Source organism: Lissotriton vulgaris, chromosome 8 (genome assembly GCF_964263255.1).
Source record: "Lissotriton vulgaris chromosome 8, aLisVul1.2, whole genome shotgun sequence".
Lineage (NCBI taxonomy): Eukaryota > Metazoa > Chordata > Amphibia > Caudata > Salamandridae > Lissotriton > Lissotriton vulgaris.
The window spans coordinates 861,406,945-861,433,549 of record NC_141696.1 but is presented as its reverse complement, the minus strand read 5'-3'; the positions used below and the strand labels follow the sequence as shown (position 1 = coordinate 861,433,549).

The window sequence follows — 26,605 nt, the reverse complement described above, 5'->3', positions numbered from 1 at the left end:
AATGATACAGAAGATAGGAAAGGAATTGGGAAAGTATGATGCGGTGCAGCCCCTTTTAGGCCATCAAACTCTATGGGGCATATTTACAAGCCCCATTTGCCATTGTGGCGTAGTGCCATTTATTATATTTAAAAGGTGGAGCTAAGCCACTTACACGTGGCTTAATGTCACCTTGTAAATATGCCCCTTTCTGCTGCAGTCCTTTGCGGCAAAGGGGTGTGCAATGGGTGTTGCTGTGGGCATTCCACCTCAACATTCATTGCTTCTTGACACTGCCCCAGATTTGCAAGGCTGAGGCATCGTCAAAAACGAACATCAGGGAATACCTGGTATAAGCATGGCGATACGAGAAAAAAGTGTTGATTTCACACATTGAAAGAGAAAATAGCCATTATTGATTGTTTATGTGCAGGACGGTGTGCCTTCATGCACATAAACAATTGCCCCAGCAGCGTAGGCACACTTCAACATGGCGGCAGAGTGCCTGCACTGGCAATAGGGAGCGTGTTTTCAACCAGTGCTAGGGGAAACATAGATCCTGTTTTCTTCTGAATACAGCACATCCCTACGTTTAAAAAATGTCTGAGCGTGGCATTGCTAAATTTGGCATAGCACCACATTCCAACATGTTTTGTAAATTTGTCCCTGTGTTTCTTAACTCCTGGTAAAATTGATTGGGAGGGCGGAGCTATCCAGTTTGCCACTCAAGCATTTTCCTAGTGAGTTGCACAATGGACTGCTAGGTCAAACCATGTAAGTCACATGCCTCCCTCTATCAAGTTGCTGCCTCATATGGTGTTGATAGGACTGATTTTGTGTCCACCCCGGTATTGGTGATTGGCAGCCAGTGACACTGCTAGGGATTTCAAAGTACTGTGATCATACAAATAAACCCATAAAATGTCAAAAGAGCTCTTCTGTAACCACTGTTGAGCCCTTCCACATGGAGTTAGTGGCATAAAGCATGGCAACAAGAAATTTAGTAACAGAGACAATGAAAATATGGGGTTTTATTAGAAATTCAATACAAACACAATTCTTTCATTCAAGGTAGAATGCTACGAATCTGTCAAATCTGTCAACATTTTCATCCGTGTTAGATGACTCATTTCTCAACTAAGAACCCAGAAACAGCCCATAAATACTTCATCAGGCAGTCTATCCAAAAGTACGGCTCTGCATATACACCCGAATATGGCTGCCACTGTAACTACAAAAACTTGACATTTCTACAGAATGGGTGTGTTTACATCCTAGTGTATGAATCCTCTGAATCCTCTGTCCAGAAATGACACTTGCAGTCCCCATGCTTCCTTAATATTCATCCATCCATCTGGTCCAATATACACTCCAAGTGGCAAATCCGGGGGGGCTCAGTCTGAAGGCACAATATTAGGTGGTTTAAGCTGGAGGGACAGACATCCAATCAGAATAACCAGCACAATGGCAGGTGGTTTAAGCTGGAGGGACAGACATCCAATCAGAATAACCAATGTCATTCCAGATGATGGTCGGCTACCACATGACACCTTGCGTTGCGTAACGTTGGAATGGTAGCTCATCTCACCAGGTGTTCTTTGTCGACCTCTGGCACAGTCTCATCGACGCCATTAATGTCCTGTGAGGTGGGCACCTCGCCAGAAGCGTGAACTTCAACCGTGCTCGTTTCAGAAGCTAGAAAGACAAAAAAAACATATAGCGTCAATTTCGTTTTTAGCAGATTAAGATTCCAGACTCATTCTGGTCCACCGCCGTGCTGCACGGCGTCATTTTTCCATGTTTTTTTTTAAATACTATTTTGAACAATCATTTCCTGTGTGGAGGTTTTTGGATGCCCTCGGGAACTATGCAGGCATGATCAAAGCGGAGGCTGACACAAAATGATCTCGGAATGTGAAGTCACGAGAGGGCTCGTGGTCTAGAATTAAGCCGGTGACCGCCATGCACATAATGTATTCATGTTTCCAAGAATGTAAGGAATTAACTTTTTGGTGAGGACAAAATGTGTGTAATCACAAGGATAGGCAATGCTTGAGCGTTTTACAAAACTCATGATAGGGATAGAAAAAAAAAACACAAACCAGAGAGCAAAACTTCAAAGAACACGAGGAATACGTAAAATGGCAACATTTTGATAGTAGAGATCACTGTAAGCAAACTTCTGAAGATATTCGAAAAATGTGATCAGCCCCCTCCGGTGGATGGTTAAAAGAGAGAAAAACATGAATGAGTGCTTACAAATCACCCCACCAGTCAGACCACATTTGGCGGTGGGGGGGTGGGGGGGGGGGTCATGACAGAGAGGCTTGTTACGTGGCCCCACACGTGATGGTTGGGATCATTCCCTCTGCTGTTGTGGGGTGCATACTACTGTGGCTCTGCAAGTTGGCCAGCTACATCCTATTCCACACTTGACTCCCAGGATAGCGAGGGAGAGCAGTCCTAGGCTTCTCAAAGAGATATTGCAGGCGACTAGAGCTCAGAGCTCAATATCCACCCAACAGACACTGTAATATATTGTTACTCCGAATGCATATCTTTTATGTACAAGAAAGTACTTTAATCTCACATCAGAAACAAATAATATGCTGTTCAATGGGAAAGTAATACAGGGAGGGTTGTAATCTAAGTAGCAGGTAAAAGTGAAGAGCTACACCCCTTCACTTTTTAGTGTCAGGACTCCCCACTAGGGATGAGATCCGACATCTACAATACGCTATTGTACACACTATGGCTTAAGCATCAATTAAACAAAGGTGCATCTAGTGTCACATTCTCTCACTAAAGTGCACCTCAGTTCAGTGTCTTCTAGCTCTCTGGCAAAACTCTCAAGCATGAGTAGCAGACTCACCTGCACATGCCAATCTCTTGTCTCGGGATGAGGCTAAGACCTGCGATTACCTGCTGGTTAAATCCATCAATCTAAACACAACATTGCATGGTAAGCAAAGTGTAAGTAGATGATGAGTTAAGAACAGTACATATATACACATACCTTGACAATGTTATGGTAGGCTAAGTAGTGACTGCAAAATCTTTGTACTTTAATATTAATAACTTTGATATACTGTCATGCAACATAATTTTACTAAGCATTTCTATAAATATATTCATCATGAAGGTGATGTGTGCTTGCTGTGACCTCAGAGTTTCATAACCTTATAAAGGAAATCAGCCTTCTGCTTCGTTCCCCTACATGGCCATGGAACTCCTTGGTGACTTGTAATATCCATACAGTAAGGGGTACTTCATCCCTCATAATAATATGAATATGATTATTGTTGATGTTATTATTTGCAGCTAAACAAACTGGGGGGCATATTATCAAGGGATGTATCTCCGCTTTTTTGGCTTTAAAAGCCAAGAAAGCGGAGATAAAATTATCTCCCTATTACCTAGCTGTCGCTAACACCAGTTAGCGAAAGCTAGTAGGAGATAGCGACCATCTTGGGCCCCGCTTCGCCTGTCAGAAAAATGTATCACTAATGACATGCAAAGTGGGCGTGCCAAGATGTCAGCGACTGGAAACAGTCGCTAACATCGCTATCTCCTATTACCAACTTTTGGAGATATTCGCGCTAAGCGCGAATATCTCCAAAAGCTAACACCTGCCCAGGAGCAGTTCTTAGCCATGCTATCCAATGGGAGGTGGATAACATGGCTAAAAGCATTAGCTCGGTAATGCCTGAATATCGCTGATTTTTCAGCGATATTCATGCATTATTGCCGATTTTTATTGCATTTGCGATAAACCTTGGTAATACCAAGGTTTATCTGCGATAAAAATCGCCGCAGCTCGGCGATAATTTTTTCTCGCTAACCAAGCAATAGCGATAATTATCGGTATTGCTTGGTAATATGCCCCTATTTTCTTTCCCCCTATACTTTACCATGCGGAGCTCTCTTGCATGACTGCAGAGCCACCTATTGTGATGTATAGGGAAATGTAACACATTTATTTAACTCAAAAAAATTATTTCAAATATTTTTATGTTAGAGTGCCAAGTGTTAGACCACTTCTGGTGCATAGAAACAGAAGAGGAGCTAAGGGTGCAAAGGGTTCGATTCAGACCACACTCTTCTTGATTTGGCTACCTTCCTATTAAATTAGATACTGAACAACTGCAAAGAGACGATCAAATAGAGAAAAAATACCAACATTCAGTGCAGTGGAAGAAGTGGTTACACCAGTAAGAGTCACCACTCACCTCCCCTGAACTTCACTGCAGTTTCTTGTGAGGAGTTGGAAGAGTTTCTATATGCTGTTTCCATGTCTCTGAACTCTTAGGCCTGACTTATGGCTTTCTTACAGACAAGAGACAATACCCATCTCCACAATCTGGTTTCACGACCCAACAGCAGCAGGGGTCATGTAGATCCAAGACCACAAAGTGTTCAGCGAGGAGGAGGAAAGCTTCAGCTGATATCCACAAGTTCAGGCAGTTGGTCAGCATTACTCAGTCAGTTAGTGTCAGCTCATAAACACAATATCAAAATCAAGTTGCTAGGCAATGGAGCACTTCAGTCTCCACACATGAGTCAGTGAAGATTATCTCTCTAGAATGCAATGCAATGGTCTCTGCTTACTTGCAGAAGAACAGGTGTACACTCCCAAGAGATGCTAAAGTAGAAAAATGCGTATTCTCTGAAGACAGCCCTGGGGGGAAAAGGTAACGGGAGAGTAAGTCGAGGAAGAGGCTGTCATATCTGGCATCTCCTGCCTCTGTCATCGAGCTAAAACTCTTAAAACAATATTCACAAACAGCAATGGGTAATCCAAACAACAAGGGCATCTGGAGCGTCAAAACTATAATAAATTATGCACATAATGTTCAACAAACATTAATAAACTAATAAAGGCCAAGGAAGGCCTGTCTGCTGCATGCATCACAACCACAATTAGATGTAGATGCCAGTAGGTAGCGCTCATAGGTGCAACTATGCACCCCAAAAATTACAACTGTACTGCTATTGGTCACAGCTTCGGCAGAGGGAGTTAAGGGAACTACACTCTTGAGTCTACAAGGGTGGAATACCTATGGTGAGCCTCCACATCATCCGGTACGAAAAATACTCAGTGGAGCCAGGCCCTTCGGGACGCTTTGTCCAAGTGATGGCTGAGGGTAGAAAATTTCCTTGAAAGTTAATGGTGCTGAACTGGGAGTGTATTGATGAAGTTGGATGACAGGAGAGACTTTTGAGCAGCTGACACAGGATTAACTAATTTGAAATTTTGGTGCACAGAGTTCTTGGGTCGTTTTGTGCCACTCAGGACAGGAAGTGGGTCACTTTGCTAAAAACCAGGAATGGGACATTTCAAAAGCTGACTAGGGTAACCTTTAAAATATTACTCGTAACCTGGTCTGAAGGTAAAATCTGCTTTGAACTGAAGAGGAGGGTAATACACTTACCTCCTACACCCAATAAATTGCTGCCAGCCTGCCAGAATTAAATGGTGTGAATTCTAACCTGCTCTGTCTGGACGTCTGTTTCTACTATTTTTCTCCCAAGACTGGAGATGCCAGTACGCTGCTATCTCAGTGTGTTAAAATGGGACAAATTCCTGCAAGGACACCCTGTTTGCCCTACTGGGTATTTTGGCCTGAGACTATAGTGCGTAGAAGGTATAGTGCGTAGAAGGTCCCAAGGCAGAAGCAGTCATTGCTTGCCTGAACAAATTCCAGTGGACCAGCTGAAAATTGGCTTTTAAGGTGTATCTAGAAACTGCATTGAGGCGAATCTCTTGCCCCACAACTGGAAGATGTGGACTGCAGTGGCACAAGCCAGTCCTATATATTTGCAGATATGTTTTGCAAATTCTGATGGTACCATTATCAAAAAGTGTGATAACAATGCGGACTTTCTGAAAAAGTTCCATTGGGGGACCAGAGGCATTCTGCTCACTCTTATCGAAAAAGACACATTCTCAGGGACCCAACTTTAATACTTTTCCTACAAAGAGCTTTTTAGTTGCAAAGTTTATGTCTGGCAAAGCCTTCAGGAGAGGCCCTGGATACACAGTCTTTTATCTAGGGCCTCTTATAGGAAGTTGGACTCCTCTTCTCTTTGAAGGTCCATGCACCACATCAGGATCACCGTCTAGAACATCTGCACTCTGGAATGAAGCAAGCATTCTCATCCTCTATCAATGGTGGCATCCCCAGATCACTTTGCAGGGCTGACCATATTAACCAACCTTACCACTTCCTGTTCAAATACTGTGACTGAAGAGAATGCATAATTCTTGAAAAATGAAAAATATATAAATCATCACTTTATGAAAAGCCTTAGTTTTGAATTTGTAATGTCCCTGAGTCGAGCTCCTATACTTGCTTCTCCTTGTTCTCCATTTTTATTTTTAGCTCTTCATTCATACTCGGCACTTCTGAGATCTGCCATTTTATGCCACTGATGGTATTTCACAGATACTCCAAAAGCTTATGTAGGATCGATTCCCGTGCCATTGAGCCTAGACGATAGCTAGACTGTAAATGAAGAAATCCCTTTTGTGATTCTACTCTAGGTTTAATTGCCTTGGAAGGTATCGTGGGACTGCAGATAACACAACAGCACTGTACACAGAGCAGTGAAAGAAGCAACAGATTGCAAGGGGCTCCTCATCAACATCCTCTCAGTGTACAGCCAAGGTAAAACACCCGGGTCAAACAGCAGATAACACCACAGCACTGAAGGAAAATACAGAGGACCAACAGTCTATAGGGATATGTCACCAAAAACCACTTTGTTGACAGTCAAGGTCTTTTGAAGTGCTCTTACTCCCACCACCTCTGTGAATTCTACAGGGCCAAAATCTCCTCCTCTCACAATCCCCACAGCCAGAGGCTCCCTGAGGGCAATTCTCAAGCAGCTCTGATTCAGGTGCAGGAACCCTGTATAGCCTCAGGAGTGATGCCTCTCCCACGCTGCTTGGATGCAATGGTAATAGATGTATCAAACAATCAATCAAGGGTTTGTAAAGTACAGCTGCTCACTTGTAAGGGTCTCAAGGTGCTAGTGGGAAGAGCGGAGTGTGGCTCGGTGGGGGTCTTCTCAAGAGCCAGGTCTTGAGGTCTTTCCTGAACTGGAGCATTGGAGGACTGTAGTAGTAGTAGACAGAGTAGGCTGTATCATCTCGCAGAGTTCCTTAAATTTGGCAGGTTGTAGAATTGCACAGTTTCAATCTTAGCCTCAGGAGCCACGCTCAGGGGCCCTATGCTAGCTCAGATTTTAGCACCAGAGAGTCCAGAAAACACCAATTTCATGGCCTTTAAAGGCACCATCGATATTTTACATCCTCGTCCAGGTCTACCTTTCTCTTGAGTCCCAAGGAGTTGTACCGTGCCCCAGACATGAAGCTGCACAAGCTCAGAGGAAGGGAGCTCAACCTGCTCTGCCCCCTCAATATTTCAACTTTTTGGTACTTAAGTATCTTTCATTAGGCTTATAAAAATGAAACATAATCTCTGAATAAGGTATTTTAATAGCTTTACAAAGGCAATTAACTTTGAAATTTAAAAAGGGGAAAAGTAAGGGTAAATTGAGACATTCACAGTTTTACAGATCCTGGTTCAACACAGGAGTCATATTCCAAGTGTCTGATGCAACCCGACATAGGCATACCTGTGGGCTCAGTTAAAATCCCCTAGCTTCTGAGTCATAGAAAATTACAGCTGCTTCAATAGGATGCTTGAACTTCAGCCAGTATGAGGCTGGCGGTCTCCGCCTTAATTCTGGCACGGCTGGACTATGGTAATTCCCTTTACTATGGCCTCTCAAACAACCTTCTGGCCCGACTACAGGTCGTAATGAATGATGCGGCCAGGCTTATCTTTAATAAACCTAGGCGTACTTGCACTACGCCCCTACTCCGCAGCTTACATTGGCTGCCCATTGCCCAAAGAACTACATTTAAAAGTCTCTGCATTGCACACAAAGCTATCTACGGCTCAGCCCCTAAATACATCAAAGATCGGCTCCCCAGGTACCTACCTACTAGGTCCCTCCGGTCGGCTGAGGCATGTAACCTACTTTGTCCTCGGTACAACCTTACATCCAAGGGCGGCAGAGCCTTCTCTAGCACTGTCCCCCTGGCATGGAACCATCTTCCTGCGGAACTTAGGAAGGAAACTGAGGAAATATAAATTTTTGGTCATGTTATGTTCCCTAGCGCGTACCCCACCGACTCCATGTACCAGCTTAAAGTGCATGTAACTTCCCTCCTGTGTCAGCTATGAAGACGCAAATACATTTGCGTCCAACGTTAACTTGTCCTCTTTCAGATCCACCATGAATGGATTAAATGGTCCATTCCTAAGTATGCTATGCCACCGTCTTTTTGTAGTGTACTTTACATGTTTTTCTGCTCTGGCAAAGTAGGCCCTGAATTTCTGCCATCGAGCCTCTTTTCTGGCTTTTGACTCTGACAGCCTCTGCCCAGGCTGCCTCTGTACCCGTGAACTCTGACTTACTTCCAGCGCGGCCCCTCGTGCTCAGCTCAGCCTGCTTTCTGCCAAGACTGACTATAACCTTCGAGTTATCTGTTCCGCTCCTCGAAATTGCATTCCTGCCTACTAGCTTCAGTAAACATCCTCCCCAGCTGCAGAGCCAAAGGGCCGACCCGTCCCAGTGCAAGTAATTCATAGCCTCTGTTACCATGCTTCCATGGAAGGCCCCGTGCCCCCACGCTTCTCATGCAGACACTTAGGCGCTTATACACGCATCCACAGTTAGCATAGAATAGCTTCTGCCCTAGAGACCTTTTCCGCCCAGATAATATGGTTCCTAAACATCAGATATCAGATATGATAGAAGTACAAGTTGATCTGACATGCCAGACTTCTGTCTCTTTCCGTCAGTGTAAATGTCAAGTCCCCTGCACCCCTCCAATCACACGTCATGCAGCTGCGCGCGCATCCAAGCTTCCGATTTCTGCTGACATTGCCACATTTCTGCTTAGTGCCACCCACCTGTGACACCTATCAGTGACGTTTCTAGCACACACCTCCAGTTCACGCCTCTTGATTACGTACTAGTACCACGTGTATACTGTTATCTTGTCTTCTCTCAGCTGTTACGCCTCTTGCACTGTTGCTTATGATATGAATTAAGTATATAAGCTATGTATTGTCAATAAAATGTAGCGCTCTATCCCTTCTGACACCCCTGTGGTGGTCAGAATCCGATATCCTGGTCATGACCATTCCTTTTTAAGGAATAAAACCCCTAAGAACTCTAACACCACGGACTCTGGTTTTTTCTTTCCGATCTGAGTTATTATTGATTAAGTACTTACCTGCATAGAAATTAAGAGAGTAAATTAATTATTTACGTCATTTTGGCGCCCGAACAGGGACCCCTCCCCCACCTCACGCGCCGGTTGGCGCATTGCAAGCTCTGTCCCCTGCCATCAGTTAGATGGAACCTACGCGTACCGGCAGGATTTCCTGCATCTCCCTCTGACCCACGGAGGTGACGAAGACTGCGATCAGTGCCCAGACGAGGCGGTGAGGAGTGCGGAGGATCCCGACCAGAGCCTAGCCGAAAGAAGCAAGGTCCGAGGTGTCAAGAGGCCCACCAGGTTTCCGAGGTTTTCCGAAGTTTTCCGAAGTATCGAGTCGAGTCCAGTCGAGTTTTCCGAGGCCTTCTGTTTCCGTGCTTCCCGGTGAGTACCATTGCTGGGACGTATCTAGACGGGTTTGGGTACACAAGTCCGGTCTGCACTGTTTTTAGGCAGTGTATCTGTACTGTTTAGCAGTATATCTAGTATTCTGAATTTCTGCACTGTTATACCAGTGTATCTGTACTGTTGAGCAGTACATCCAGTATAGGGGGTAGTCATCTATGTCTCAAATGTCTTCTTATGTGATTAATGTCGTGGTATGAATGTGACCGTTTAATGTGCATTATTGTGTTTCTCGTATAAACTAGCTGTAACCAGTATTAAGGAGTAAGGATTGAGTATTCAGTAACAAGTAAACAAGATGCCGTTTTTCAACAAGTTAAAACAGATAGGAACTAGGAAAGGGATACTGGAGGAAGAAATTCCTATTCCCCCTAGGGACACTCCAGGTAACTTTATGTATCATAAACATGGCATAGATGCCATATTGTATCTAGACTTATGGGCCGATTATACCAAGCATCTAGACGAAAGACACAGATGGCCCACTACCGGAACATGGGATGCCGAGTGCATCATGAAGGTAGAAGAAGCATTATGGAAAAAGAAAGCTAGATAATCTCAGAAAGACGCCATAGAATTTTGGCGTAAGGAATCCCATAAGCGTGCTGAGAAAGCACTCCGTAGAGAAGACAGACTTAAAGAATCAGAAAAAGCCCAAGAAAACGAATTAGTTATTGAAGGGATCCGAGTAAAAACAGAACAAATAGACCGTGCCCGAAACAATCTCGTAAACGGTATGTATCTCGCGGCCGAGGGCACATCTGAAGCCCTATCAGAAATACCGAAAAACTGCTCAAAACTCTGAAGGCTCTAGGAGCTATAATATGCTGTTCCCCGGAGGGAGTTAGACTCTTTCTACGGGATTTCAAGGGTCATTATGTTTTACGAGAATTTGATGTCAGATTGAAAAATGTACCAGATCACCTATGGGCAAAAGGCCCAGCTGACGTAGGTTGTATGCATATCACTCCATACCGTGTTACACTCAAGACAGGAGTTGTTCTACCCAGAATCAGACAATACAAGTTACCACCCGATGCTGTAGTGGCTTTACTGAAAATCATTGAAGAGCTTATTGCCCAGGGAGTGGTCGTAGAGACCGACTCCAATATCTGTAATTCACCCATCATTCCAATTCTTAAACGTACAGACCCCAATGCACCGCCAGTATATCGGCTGGTGATTGATCTTCGAGAACTGAATAAATGCATTGTACCACAGTACCCTGTGGTCCCCGATATCTCTTCCCTATTGACTGCTATTGATTCAGAAGCAACGTTCTTTACCGTAATTGACCTTAAGAACGCTTTCTTCAGTGTACCTATTGATCCGGAGAGCCAATATCTCTTCGGATTCAGTTTAAATGGACGAAGTTTCAAATTTTCCCGCGCACCTCAAGGATTCACAGAAAGCCCCAGCATCTATAGTCAAGCACTGAAAAGACAACTAGATTGTATTCAAATGCCAGCTAACACCGCTTTACTGCAATACGTCGATGATCTACTGATCACCGCACGAAGTGAGCCCGAATGTGAACAAGCATCACTGACAGTTTTACATTTCCTGGCCGACAAGGGACACAAGGTGTCTCCTTCGAAGCTACATTTCTGTGTTCAGCAAGTTGTATACTTGGGTCACTTGCTGTCCAAAGTGGGGAGACAGCTCACTCCCGATCGCATTCAGTTAATTGTAAACATGCCACGACCCCAGACACAAAAGGAAGTGCGGGCCTTCATAGGCCTCACCTCGTACTGCAGACAATGGATTCCTCAATATGCATTTCTAGCCAAACCACTCATCCAGTTAACGACGCAGGAGGCAGCAACTTCGATTGCCCTCCCTTGGACTCAGGAACACACACAAGCCTTTGAGGAATTAAAGAAAGCATTATGTCAAGCACCAGTTTTAGCGACACCATGTTACAACAAACCGTTTACACTTTTTGTTACAGAACGTGACGGTACAGCATTGTCTGTCCTCACTCAAGATCAGGCAGGTTCACATAAGCCTTGTGCTTATTTTTCAAGTACATTGGATTCCGTAGCACAGGCACTCCCTGCATGCTTAAAGTCAGTAGCTGCAACAGCGTTAGCAATAAGACAAAGTGATTCAATTGTTTTAGGACATCAGTTAACAGTACAAGTACCACACTCTGTAGAGGTTCTTTTAAACAGAACCCAAACTCAGCACCTGACTATAGCACGACTGACAGGTTACGAATTAACACTATTCCAGCCACACATAGAAATCAGACGCTGCAGCATCCTGAACCCAGCAACACTGTTACCTACCATTATGACAGATCCAGCCCCGCATGATTGCATAGAGATCATTAATGCAGTAACAAAGCCCCGACGAGACTTAACAGATGTTCCATTGACAAATCCTGACCTGACACTTTATGTGGATGGTTCATGTATGAGAACAAGTACAGGAGAATTAGTGGCCGCGTATGCCGTGATCACTGAAACTGAAGTTAAAGAAACACATCGTATTGATACACTGTCTGCTCAAGCGGCAGAGCTCATCGCTCTGACCCGAGCCTGTATTCTAGCCAAGAACAGAAATGTCAACATATACACTGATTCCCGTTATGCGTTCGGAGTTGTACACGACTTCGGCATGTTATGGCAAGAACGAGGTTTCCTGACCTCTCATGGTGCCAAGATCCAACATGGCCCCCTCATTCAAGCACTGTTAGAAGCAATACATCTGCCTTCAGGCATATCCGTCATGAAGTGTAAAGCACATACTAAAGTCACAGATTCTGTTTCCCAGGGTAACGACCTGGCAGACCAGACAGCAAAACATACAGCACTGACTCACACTCAGACAACTGATATGACAAAGACAACAGGACCGACACACTGTATGACAGTCAGGGATCCCACACTAGATGTTATCGATATTCAGACACATGCTACCCCAGAAGAAATAAAGAAATGGATTGAACAAGGAGGGATCCAAACAGATCAAGGTTGGGTGACGAAGGGAAAATCTACATGGTTTCTCCCTGACTCTATGGTTCAAGTCATGATAAATACAGCACATAGCCCAGCACACCTAGGAGTGAAAGCGATGTTAGACAGTTTACAAAATCTTTGGAACAATAAACACTTACGAGCAGCAGCGAAACAGAAAGTGCGTACTTGCATGATCTGTTGTCAGTTCAATCCAGGTAAAAGCGTCCCTGTAGAGCAAGGTGGATTTCATCCTCCCGATCACCCTTTTGAAGTCCTCCAGATGGATTATATCCAGATGGACCGTTGTCGAGGATTTAAATATGTTCTCGTAGTTGTCTGTGCTCTGTCCCGCTGGACCGAAGCATACCCAGTCCCAGATTACACTGCTCCGACCACTGCCAAGCAGCTGGTTCGTGAATTCTTCCCACGATACGGCTTGCCTCGTGTCGTGTACTCAGATAACGGTCAGCCATTCTCATCTGCATTAATGAAAGAAGTTTCTTTATTACTGGGATACCAGTGGAAATTCCATTGTGTCCGACATCCTGAAGCCGCAGGCCTGGTAGAAAGGCATAACCAGACACTAAAGATACGCCTTGCAAAAATATGTCAGGAGAAAGGGGTCGACTGGATAGTCGCCCTGCCAGTGGCACTATTCTACATGAGAATGGTTGCCCATTCGAGATCAGGGCTATCCCCGTACGAGGTGGTCTTTGGCAGACCACCGAATATGTGGGGGACGCCCATTCCGAAGAAGATTACTGATGTTGATTGTAACATGTTGACAGATTACCTTGCCTCCTTGATGTCTGCACTCCAATCATGTCGTTCACAGGTTGCCGCAGCCTTCCCTGACAACACTGATGTAAAGCCACACGATGTCCGTCCAGGGGACCTCGTACTAGTGCGCAATTTTGATAGAAAGAGTCAGTTGGAGCCCCGCTGGAAATCGCCGAAGACCGTCCTTCTCACCACGAGGACCGCCGTGAAGATCGAAGGGAGAAAGGGGTGGGTTCACACGAGTCATGTGAAAAAAATTTTTGAACTGAAACCTGATCGAGACTCGTCCACCCCCACCAAAGACTGTGTTGAGCCAAAAGACTTTACAGAATCTGAACGAGAAAAAACTCCCCAAGAGGAGTATCGTATGAAACTCCGATCTAGCAAGTCAGACAGTTTAATTGTTTAAGTCCTCCCCTAGGTGAATCGGTTAAATAGTTTCTGACATGTATCCCCTAGATCGAGATAGAGAGAGAGAATATAAGAAACGTACATATTGTAAATCACTTCGTAGTCACTGTATAGTGACACTATTAATCATGTTTATTCTGAGTATTTTAATTATTGTTGCTAGCGTCCTTCTACCTATCTATTGTCCTATTTTCAAGCGTGAACAATCTGCCTACAATGTATCTGCTGAACACACTTTTAGTGAGTTACCTCCACACGAACTCTCCTACAGACTTGCGCTGCGCAACAACACATTTATTAGTATGCTACACCATTCTCATCAAACTAACAATGCTACAGATTGCTGGATATGTGGCCGACTCCCTCCCTACCAGAATTACAAGGGAGCTCTGCCCCTCTTTCCGTACCCGTTCACTCATAATGGCTCCTGCGGCGCATGGTTTAAAATAATTAATTCCTTAGATCCTGATATTGCTGTTTTCGATGGGGGCTGGGTTTGGGGAAACCTGAACTTAGTCCTGCTCGACGTCTGTTACCCTGATAAGGAGGGACTCCCCACTAGAATAGGAACTGATCTAGAAAATGAAGTGTATGGGTTAGGTAACTATACAATTAGCCTTATGATTCTTACTGTTGAATCCGAAGCCGCACCTGTTATACCCACAATGTCAGTATTGCCAGTCACTGGCGAATTATGTATCAGGAAGAAAGGTTCAGTACACTTGGGTCATAGTAAATGCACTACTGTGGTCGAATTCAGTGATCATGGTAAATCGTCCTTTAAAGCTATTCGTCATTCTTACTTTGTGTGTGGTCATACCGCATACATACGTCTACCTCCAGATTGGGATGGTACCTGTTACATTGCATTCCTTCTGCCCCCTGTTTTCCTAGCTCCCCCTGATTACCATAGAAATACCAATCTAGTAAAAAAATAGACCCAGAAGAGATATCCCACTTGTCGACTACACAGAAACGGCATGGGAACAGTACACTGATTTTAATAAAGGATTCTTTTTCTTTTTAGGACCTGTTCAGAATAGTAAATTAATACGTAGATTAACTAGAACACTTGAAGCAGTAGTGAATGAAACTGCCTCCGCCTTAGGTAACTTAACAGAAGAGCAGTCCGCCATGCGGGTTGTTGTCCTTCAGAACCGTCTTGTTATTGACGTCATCTTGGCAGATAGAGGTGGAGCTTGTAAGGTCATCGGGTCAAGTTGCTGTGTTTTCATACCACAAAACGCACCATCTGTATATCAAGCTATTACACGTCTCCATAAAATTGCAAATCAGATACATCAGAATCCAGGCACCTGGACTTGGTCCGGTTGGTTCTGGACAACGTTAACCGCTTGGGGATGGAAGATCCTATCCTTCCTAGGCATTGGCCTAGTCCTAGTATTCAGTTGCTGCCTGTGCCTACAGTGTGGGCCAGCGATTTGTGGACTATGTGCCACCTCTTGTATTGAACATTCCAGTTTTCTCTCAAAACGTAAAAGAAAGAAAGAAGAACAAATGATGTTACAAGAACAAACTGATCGATTCATGAGGATCGAGATTTCATGAAGGGTCCGTAGGGAACAAGGAGGGAATGAGGAAATATAAATTTTTGGTCATGTTATGTTCCCTAGCGCGTACCCCACCGACTCCATGTACCAGCTTAAAGTGCATGTAACTTCCCTCCTGTGTCAGCTATGAAGACGCAAATACATTTGCGTCCAACGTTAACTTGTCCTCTTTCAGATCCACCATGAATGGATTAAATGGTCCATTCCTAAGTATGCTATGCCACCGTCTTTTTGTAGTGTACTTTACATGTTTTTCTGCTCTGGCAAAGTAGGCCCTGAATTTCTGCCATCGAGCCTCTTTTCTGGCTTTTGACTCTGACAGCCTCTGCCCAGGCTGCCTCTGTACCCGTGAACTCTGACTTACTTCCAGCGCGGCCCCTCGTGCTCAGCTCAGCCTGCTTTCTGCCAAGACTGACTATAACCTTCGAGTTATCTGTTCCGCTCCTCGAAATTGCATTCCTGCCTACTAGCTTCAGTAAACATCCTCCCCAGCTGCAGAGCCAAAGGGCCGACCCGTCCCAGTGCAAGTAATTCATAGCCTCTGTTACCATGCTTCCATGGAAGGCCCCGTGCCCCCACGCTTCTCATGCAGACACTTAGGCGCTTATACACGCATCCACAGTTAGCATAGACTAGCTTCTGCCCTAGAGACCTTTTCCGCCCAGATAATATGGTTCCTAAACATCAGATATCAGATATGATAGAAGTACAAGTTGATCTGACATGCCAGACTTCTGTCTCTTTCCGTCAGTGTAAATGTCAAGTCCCCTGCACCCCTCCAATCACACGTCATGCAGCTGCGCGCGCATCCAAGCTTCCGATTTCTGCTGACATTGCCACATTTCTGCTTAGTGCCACCCACCTGTGACACCTATCAGTGACGTTTCTAGCACACACCTCCAGTTCACGCCTCTTGATTACGTACTAGTACCACGTGTATACTGTTATCTTGTCTTCTCTCAGCTGTTACGCCTCTTGCACTGTTGCTTATGATATGAATTAAGTATATAAGCTATGTATTGTCAATAAAATGTAGCGCTCTATCCCTTCTGACACCCCTGTGGTGGTCAGAATCCGATATCCTGGTCATGACCATTCCTTTTTAAGGAATAAAACCCCTAAGAACTCTAACACCACGGACTCTGGTTTTTTCTTTCCGATCTGAGTTATTATTGATTAAGTACTTACCTGCATAGAAATTAAGAGAGTAAATTAATTATTTACGTCATTTTGGCGCCCGAACAGGGACCCCTCCCCCACCTCACGCGCCGGTTGGCGCATTGCAAGCTCTGTCCCCTGCCATCAGTTAGATGGAACCTACGCGTACCGGCAGGATTTCCTGCATCTCCCTCTGACCCACGGAGGTGACGAAGACTGCGATCAGTGCCCAGACGAGGCGGTGAGGAGTGCGGAGGATCCCGACCAGAGCCTAGCCGAAAGAAGCAAGGTCCGAGGTGTCAAGAGGCCCACCAGGTTTCCGAGGTTTTCCGAAGTTTTCCGAAGTATCGAGTCGAGTCCAGTCGAGTTTTCCGAGGCCTTCTGTTTCCGTGCTTCCCGGTGAGTACCATTGCTGGGACGTATCTAGACGGGTTTGGGTACACAAGTCCGGTCTGCACTGTTTTTAGGCAGTGTATCTGTACTGTTTAGCAGTATATCTAGTATTCTGAATTTCTGCACTGTTATACCAGTGTATCTGTACTGTTGAGCAGTACATCCAGTATAGGGGGTAGTCATCTATGTCTCAAATGTCTTCTTATGTGATTAATGTCGTGGTATGAATGTGACCGTTTAATGTGCATTATTGTGTTTCTCGTATAAACTAGCTGTAACCAGTATTAAGGAGTAAGGATTGAGTATTCAGTAACAAGTAAACAAGATGCCGTTTTTCAACAAGTTAAAACAGATAGGAACTAGGAAAGGGATACTGGAGGAAGAAATTCCTATTCCCCCTAGGGACACTCCAGGTAACTTTATGTATCATAAACATGGCATAGATGCCATATTGTATCTAGACTTATGGGCCGATTATACCAAGCATCTAGACGAAAGACACAGATGGCCCACTACCGGAACATGGGATGCCGAGTGCATCATGAAGGTAGAAGAAGCATTATGGAAAAAGAAAGCTAGATAATCTCAGAAAGACGCCATAGAATTTTGGCGTAAGGAATCCCATAAGCGTGCTGAGAAAGCACTCCGTAGAGAAGACAGACTTAAAGAATCAGAAAAAGCCCAAGAAAACGAATTAGTTATTGAAGGGATCCGAGTAAAAACAGAACAAATAGACCGTGCCCGAAACAATCTCGTAAACGGTATGTATCTCGCGGCCGAGGGCACATCTGAAGCCCTATCAGAAATACCGAAAAACTGCTCAAAACTCTGAAGGCTCTAGGAGCTATAATATGCTGTTCCCCGGAGGGAGTTAGACTCTTTCTACGGGATTTCAAGGGTCATTATGTTTTACGAGAATTTGATGTCAGATTGAAAAATGTACCAGATCACCTATGGGCAAAAGGCCCAGCTGACGTAGGTTGTATGCATATCACTCCATACCGTGTTACACTCAAGACAGGAGTTGTTCTACCCAGAATCAGACAATACAAGTTACCACCCGATGCTGTAGTGGCTTTACTGAAAATCATTGAAGAGCTTATTGCCCAGGGAGTGGTCGTAGAGACCGACTCCAATATCTGTAATTCACCCATCATTCCAATTCTTAAACGTACAGACCCCAATGCACCGCCAGTATATCGGCTGGTGATTGATCTTCGAGAACTGAATAAATGCATTGTACCACAGTACCCTGTGGTCCCCGATATCTCTTCCCTATTGACTGCTATTGATTCAGAAGCAACGTTCTTTACCGTAATTGACCTTAAGAACGCTTTCTTCAGTGTACCTATTGATCCGGAGAGCCAATATCTCTTCGGATTCAGTTTAAATGGACGAAGTTTCAAATTTTCCCGCGCACCTCAAGGATTCACAGAAAGCCCCAGCATCTATAGTCAAGCACTGAAAAGACAACTAGATTGTATTCAAATGCCAGCTAACACCGCTTTACTGCAATACGTCGATGATCTACTGATCACCGCACGAAGTGAGCCCGAATGTGAACAAGCATCACTGACAGTTTTACATTTCCTGGCCGACAAGGGACACAAGGTGTCTCCTTCGAAGCTACATTTCTGTGTTCAGCAAGTTGTATACTTGGGTCACTTGCTGTCCAAAGTGGGGAGACAGCTCACTCCCGATCGCATTCAGTTAATTGTAAACATGCCACGACCCCAGACACAAAAGGAAGTGCGGGCCTTCATAGGCCTCACCTCGTACTGCAGACAATGGATTCCTCAATATGCATTTCTAGCCAAACCACTCATCCAGTTAACGACGCAGGAGGCAGCAACTTCGATTGCCCTCCCTTGGACTCAGGAACACACACAAGCCTTTGAGGAATTAAAGAAAGCATTATGTCAAGCACCAGTTTTAGCGACACCATGTTACAACAAACCGTTTACACTTTTTGTTACAGAACGTGACGGTACAGCATTGTCTGTCCTCACTCAAGATCAGGCAGGTTCACATAAGCCTTGTGCTTATTTTTCAAGTACATTGGATTCCGTAGCACAGGCACTCCCTGCATGCTTAAAGTCAGTAGCTGCAACAGCGTTAGCAATAAGACAAAGTGATTCAATTGTTTTAGGACATCAGTTAACAGTACAAGTACCACACTCTGTAGAGGTTCTTTTAAACAGAACCCAAACTCAGCACCTGACTATAGCACGACTGACAGGTTACGAATTAACACTATTCCAGCCACACATAGAAATCAGACGCTGCAGCATCCTGAACCCAGCAACACTGTTACCTACCATTATGACAGATCCAGCCCCGCATGATTGCATAGAGATCATTAATGCAGTAACAAAGCCCCGACGAGACTTAACAGATGTTCCATTGACAAATCCTGACCTGACACTTTATGTGGATGGTTCATGTATGAGAACAAGTACAGGAGAATTAGTGGCCGCGTATGCCGTGATCACTGAAACTGAAGTTAAAGAAACACATCGTATTGATACACTGTCTGCTCAAGCGGCAGAGCTCATCGCTCTGACCCGAGCCTGTATTCTAGCCAAGAACAGAAATGTCAACATATACACTGATTCCCGTTATGCGTTCGGAGTTGTACACGACTTCGGCATGTTATGGCAAGAACGAGGTTTCCTGACCTCTCATGGTGCCAAGATCCAACATGGCCCCCTCATTCAAGCACTGTTAGAAGCAATACATCTGCCTTCAGGCATATCCGTCATGAAGTGTAAAGCACATACTAAAGTCACAGATTCTGTTTCCCAGGGTAACGACCTGGCAGACCAGACAGCAAAACATACAGCACTGACTCACACTCAGACAACTGATATGACAAAGACAACAGGACCGACACACTGTATGACAGTCAGGGATCCCACACTAGATGTTATCGATATTCAGACACATGCTACCCCAGAAGAAATAAAGAAATGGATTGAACAAGGAGGGATCCAAACAGATCAAGGTTGGGTGACGAAGGGAAAATCTACATGGTTTCTCCCTGACTCTATGGTTCAAGTCATGATAAATACAGCACATAGCCCAGCACACCTAGGAGTGAAAGCGATGTTAGACAGTTTACAAAATCTTTGGAACAATAAACACTTACGAGCAGCAGCGAAACAGAAAGTGCGTACTTGCATGATCTGTTGTCAGTTCAATCCAGGTAAAAGCGTCCCTGTAGAGCAAGGTGGATTTCATCCTCCCGATCACCCTTTTGAAGTCCTCCAGATGGATTATATCCAGATGGACCGTTGTCGAGGATTTAAATATGTTCTCGTAGTTGTCTGTGCTCTGTCCCGCTGGACCGAAGCATACCCAGTCCCAGATTACACTGCTCCGACCACTGCCAAGCAGCTGGTTCGTGAATTCTTCCCACGATACGGCTTGCCTCGTGTCGTGTACTCAGATAACGGTCAGCCATTCTCATCTGCATTAATGAAAGAAGTTTCTTTATTACTGGGATACCAGTGGAAATTCCATTGTGTCCGACATCCTGAAGCCGCAGGCCTGGTAGAAAGGCATAACCAGACACTAAAGATACGCCTTGCAAAAATATGTCAGGAGAAAGGGGTCGACTGGATAGTCGCCCTGCCAGTGGCACTATTCTACATGAGAATGGTTGCCCATTCGAGATCAGGGCTATCCCCGTACGAGGTGGTCTTTGGCAGACCACCGAATATGTGGGGGACGCCCATTCCGAAGAAGATTACTGATGTTGATTGTAACATGTTGACAGATTACCTTGCCTCCTTGATGTCTGCACTCCAATCATGTCGTTCACAGGTTGCCGCAGCCTTCCCTGACAACACTGATGTAAAGCCACACGATGTCCGTCCAGGGGACCTCGTACTAGTGCGCAATTTTGATAGAAAGAGTCAGTTGGAGCCCCGCTGGAAATCGCCGAAGACCGTCCTTCTCACCACGAGGACCGCCGTGAAGATCGAAGGGAGAAAGGGGTGGGTTCACACGAGTCATGTGAAAAAATTTTTTGAACTGAAACCTGATCGAGACTCGTCCACCCCCACCAAAGACTGTGTTGAGCCAAAAGACTTTACAGAATCTGAACGAGAAAAAACTCCCCAAGAGGAGTATCGTATGAAACTCCGATCTAGCAAGTCAGACAGTTTAATTGTTTAAGTCCTCCCCTAGGTGAATCGGTTAAATAGTTTCTGACATGTATCCCCTAGATCGAGATAGAGAGAGAGAATATAAGAAACGTACATATTGTAAATCACTTCGTAGTCACTGTATAGTGACACTATTAATCATGTTTATTCTGAGTATTTTAATTATTGTTGCTAGCGTCCTTCTACCTATCTATTGTCCTATTTTCAAGCGTGAACAATCTGCCTACAATGTATCTGCTGAACACACTTTTAGTGAGTTACCTCCACACGAACTCTCCTACAGACTTGCGCTGCGCAACAACACATTTATTAGTATGCTACACCATTCTCATCAAACTAACAATGCTACAGATTGCTGGATATGTGGCCGACTCCCTCCCTACCAGAATTACAAGGGAGCTCTGCCCCTCTTTCCGTACCCGTTCACTCATAATGGCTCCTGCGGCGCATGGTTTAAAATAATTAATTCCTTAGATCCTGATATTGCTGTTTTCGATGGGGGCTGGGTTTGGGGAAACCTGAACTTAGTCCTGCTCGACGTCTGTTACCCTGATAAGGAGGGACTCCCCACTAGAATAGGAACTGATCTAGAAAATGAAGTGTATGGGTTAGGTAACTATACAATTAGCCTTATGATTCTTACTGTTGAATCCGAAGCCGCACCTGTTATACCCACAATGTCAGTATTGCCAGTCACTGGCGAATTATGTATCAGGAAGAAAGGTTCAGTACACTTGGGTCATAGTAAATGCACTACTGTGGTCGAATTCAGTGATCATGGTAAATCGTCCTTTAAAGCTATTCGTCATTCTTACTTTGTGTGTGGTCATACCGCATACATACGTCTACCTCCAGATTGGGATGGTACCTGTTACATTGCATTCCTTCTGCCCCCTGTTTTCCTAGCTCCCCCTGATTACCATAGAAATACCAATCTAGTAAAAAAATAGACCCAGAAGAGATATCCCACTTGTCGACTACACAGAAACGGCATGGGAACAGTACACTGATTTTAATAAAGGATTCTTTTTCTTTTTAGGACCTGTTCAGAATAGTAAATTAATACGTAGATTAACTAGAACACTTGAAGCAGTAGTGAATGAAACTGCCTCCGCCTTAGGTAACTTAACAGAAGAGCAGTCCGCCATGCGGGTTGTTGTCCTTCAGAACCGTCTTGTTATTGACGTCATCTTGGCAGATAGAGGTGGAGCTTGTAAGGTCATCGGGTCAAGTTGCTGTGTTTTCATACCACAAAACGCACCATCTGTATATCAAGCTATTACACGTCTCCATAAAATTGCAAATCAGATACATCAGAATCCAGGCACCTGGACTTGGTCCGGTTGGTTCTGGACAACGTTAACCGCTTGGGGATGGAAGATCCTATCCTTCCTAGGCATTGGCCTAGTCCTAGTATTCAGTTGCTGCCTGTGCCTACAGTGTGGGCCAGCGATTTGTGGACTATGTGCCACCTCTTGTATTGAACATTCCAGTTTTCTCTCAAAACGTAAAAGAAAGAAAGAAGAACAAATGATGTTACAAGAACAAACTGATCGATTCATGAGGATCGAGATTTCATGAAGGGTCCGTAGGGAACAAGGAGGGAATGAGGAAATATAAATTTTTGGTCATGTTATGTTCCCTAGCGCGTACCCCACCGACTCCATGTACCAGCTTAAAGTGCATGTAACTTCCCTCCTGTGTCAGCTATGAAGACGCAAATACATTTGCGTCCAACGTTAACTTGTCCTCTTTCAGATCCACCATGAATGGATTAAATGGTCCATTCCTAAGTATGCTATGCCACCGTCTTTTTGTAGTGTACTTTACATGTTTTTCTGCTCTGGCAAAGTAGGCCCTGAATTTCTGCCATCGAGCCTCTTTTCTGGCTTTTGACTCTGACAGCCTCTGCCCAGGCTGCCTCTGTACCCGTGAACTCTGACTTACTTCCAGCGCGGCCCCTCGTGCTCAGCTCAGCCTGCTTTCTGCCAAGACTGACTATAACCTTCGAGTTATCTGTTCCGCTCCTCGAAATTGCATTCCTGCCTACTAGCTTCAGTAAACATCCTCCCCAGCTGCAGAGCCAAAGGGCCGACCCGTCCCAGTGCAAGTAATTCATAGCCTCTGTTACCATGCTTCCATGGAAGGCCCCGTGCCCCCACGCTTCTCATGCAGACACTTAGGCGCTTATACACGCATCCACAGTTAGCATAGACTAGCTTCTGCCCTAGAGACCTTTTCCGCCCAGATAATATGGTTCCTAAACATCAGATATCAGATATGATAGAAGTACAAGTTGATCTGACATGCCAGACTTCTGTCTCTTTCCGTCAGTGTAAATGTCAAGTCCCCTGCACCCCTCCAATCACACGTCATGCAGCTGCGCGCGCATCCAAGCTTCCGATTTCTGCTGACATTGCCACATTTCTGCTTAGTGCCACCCACCTGTGACACCTATCAGTGACGTTTCTAGCACACACCTCCAGTTCACGCCTCTTGATTACGTACTAGTACCACGTGTATACTGTTATCTTGTCTTCTCTCAGCTGTTACGCCTCTTGCACTGTTGCTTATGATATGAATTAAGTATATAAGCTATGTATTGTCAATAAAATGTAGCGCTCTATCCCTTCTGACACCCCTGTGGTGGTCAGAATCCGATATCCTGGTCATGACCATTCCTTTTTAAGGAATAAAACCCCTAAGAACTCTAACACCACGGACTCTGGTTTTTTCTTTCCGATCTGAGTTATTATTGATTAAGTACTTACCTGCATAGAAATTAAGAGAGTAAATTAATTATTTACGTCAAAACAAACCTATTGCTGTTCAGGAAAAAGCTGAAGACGGTGCTTTTTGAGGAGGCGTGGGGACCTCTGTGATCTGGATTTTGTACCCACAGATGTTGTGTTTCCGCTGACAGCGCTTAGATACCCCTGGGTGATATAGCGCTCTACAACCTTATAATAACATAACATAACATAAAATATGAAGGTGTAATATCGTTGGGAAAACCCACTGCACCACTGCAGAAAGTATTTTATGGTTCTTTGCCCTGGAAATAGGCCAAAAACCTTCTGTGGCTGTCTACATATGTTCATACCTTGCAGTAATATCATTCACTAAGCTGGTGGCAGTGTGGGTTTGATCTAGAACTATAGTGACTGTGTAGGTACAGCAGCAGAAGACCATGCCCAATAAATCACATATGTGAACACAATGATCCTGATGAACCATGTTTTTTTTGGGGTTTTTTTTCAAACAAGACAGGAGTATAACCCATAGACCAAGTCAGGACTGGGTCGGTAAGGTGCAATTAGAAAACAATGTCCTGAAAGGTAAAAGTCAATAGACAATTATTCATAGCATGCACATAGCATTACTTGGGTGGACAAGAAGGAGATAACTCATAATTTTTGTCAAAAGGTACTTATTCAGCATTATGTGGTAACATTCATTTCAAGGTCGGATATACACAGTTAGAAAACAGCACTGCATAGAATGTATTGACAACCACATAGGACTTGGTGCAACAAACGTGAATAAATAGTGCAGGTGGCGATGCAAGTGAAAGAAAACAGCGTAGTCGGCGCGGTGTGCATATGGTGCAAGCTATTTACAGTGGGTGGCTAGAACGGCGCATGTGACATTGTGATATCACAGTGGGCACAGTTAATTTTGGTTCAGGTCTAAAGCCACTAAGGAAAAGTGCGCCTATTAGTCAGGCTGTTGGGTCGACGGCGTTTCGATCCAGAGAAATTAGGATCATCATCAGGACTGGTTGTCTAAATTAGGAAGTGCTTTGAAGGATCCCAGAAATTATGAGTCCTTAAGATCTAGTGGAATGGGATGGTTAGAGGTAGCTTTGGTATATGGCAGCTTGGTGGGTCACACTCACCGGTAAGTTGGTGTCATCGCTACTGGGCCATGCGGAAATTCGTGTCTTTTGTTGGTGGGCTGTGCTCGCTGCCGCAGAAACAGTGTTCTTTGGCCCTGTGGATTGGCCTTGCTCCGCTAAATGACTGGTGGCAGGATCAGAGTTGCAGCCGGCCGAAATTGATTGACCGCGCTGTCGGTCAGCGCTTAATGAATCAGCGCGACCGTCCGTGTGCCAGTGGAGACTGTCTCCACTGGCACACGGCCAATCCACAGGGCCAAAGAACACTGTTTCTGCAGCCTGACTAATAGGTGCACTTTTCCTTAGTGGCTTTAGACCTGAACCAAAATTAACTGTGCCCACTGTGATATCACAATGTCACATGCGCTGTTCTAGCCACCCACTGTAAATAGCTTGCACCATATGCACAGTGCGCCGACTACGCTGTTTTCTTTCACTTGCGTCGCCACCTGCACTATTTATTCACGTTTGTTGCACCAAGTCCTATGTGGTTGTCAATACATTCTATGCAGTGCTGTTTTCTAACTGTGTATATCCGACCTTGAAATGAATGTTACCACATAAAGCTGAATAAGTACCTTTTGACAAAAATTATGAGTTATCTCCTTCTTGTCCACCCAAGTAATGCTATGTGCATGCTATGAATAATTGTCTATTGACTTTTACCTTTCAGGACATTGTTTTCTAATTGCACCTGATGCACCATGGGCACATGATGCACGTATATATAGATCATCACACTTGCTATACTAATATTAGCAGAGTACAATAGGTTGAATGTATGACTGCACATCACCACGTGTCAAAAAGATCGCACAGACCATCACACCGGCATTTTTAACATTGCATGGCGTTTCAACTCCAATGCCGTGTTTCCTATTGCCAAGAAGAATACATCGCACACTGTAAAAGCGCATGCCATTACAATGCATATGTGTAGTCCTACCACAGCTTCAGAAATTTTTTTCAAAAATGTGTGATACCGCCTCTAACCCCCGGCCACTACTGCCCCTCCTTCCCATGACGCAAATTCTTTTCTATTTATATATATATATATATATATTTTTTTTTTTGCGAAAATAAATTCTAAAAGTGAAAATGGGCCAGCATGTGGGTGGCTGCAGACAGAATGGGCATGTATTCACTTGGCACGAAGATGCTGTAGGCCACTTAGCATTCCAGGGGTAGAGGGATCCGAGTCACTTTTAACACTGCTGTAGGCTTCATAAGCAATGTCCTGTCTGCATTTGTTGTCATCTGAATGTACAAGACCTGACAGAAGCCTCAGGTGTCATAAACGCTTATCTCTGAAAACATGAGCACATGTGCTGTCTGTGCGGATGAGCGATAAAGTAAAATGTCCACATGTGAGCTCACCGCAAGCTCATGTCTGTGCACATAAAGGTCTATAACGTCACCACACGTCATCACAATGTCGCACAGCAACCACAATGTCACTGCGACCACATGTCACCACGATGTCACTGCGCGCAGCATCTGTCAGGTAACCACACATGCACAGCATCGGTAATAGCAATTACGTCACCACACGTGCACAGCATCTGTCAGGTAAATGCCAC

General features: G+C 44.6%; 1 protein-coding gene across 1 annotated transcript in view; it reads right to left on the bottom strand.

Moving 5' to 3' along the window:
* Window positions 1-979: 979 nt before the first annotated feature.
* Window positions 980-26,605, bottom strand: part of GPR143 (G protein-coupled receptor 143) — a 372,216-nt gene continuing 346,590 nt past the window's right edge. The window contains exon 9 of the mRNA XM_086934792.1: window positions 980-1,674. Within this exon, the coding sequence (XP_086790918.1) occupies window positions 1,559-1,674 (116 nt within the window). The 3' untranslated portion in view covers window positions 980-1,558. The remainder of the gene's footprint in view (window positions 1,675-26,605) is intronic.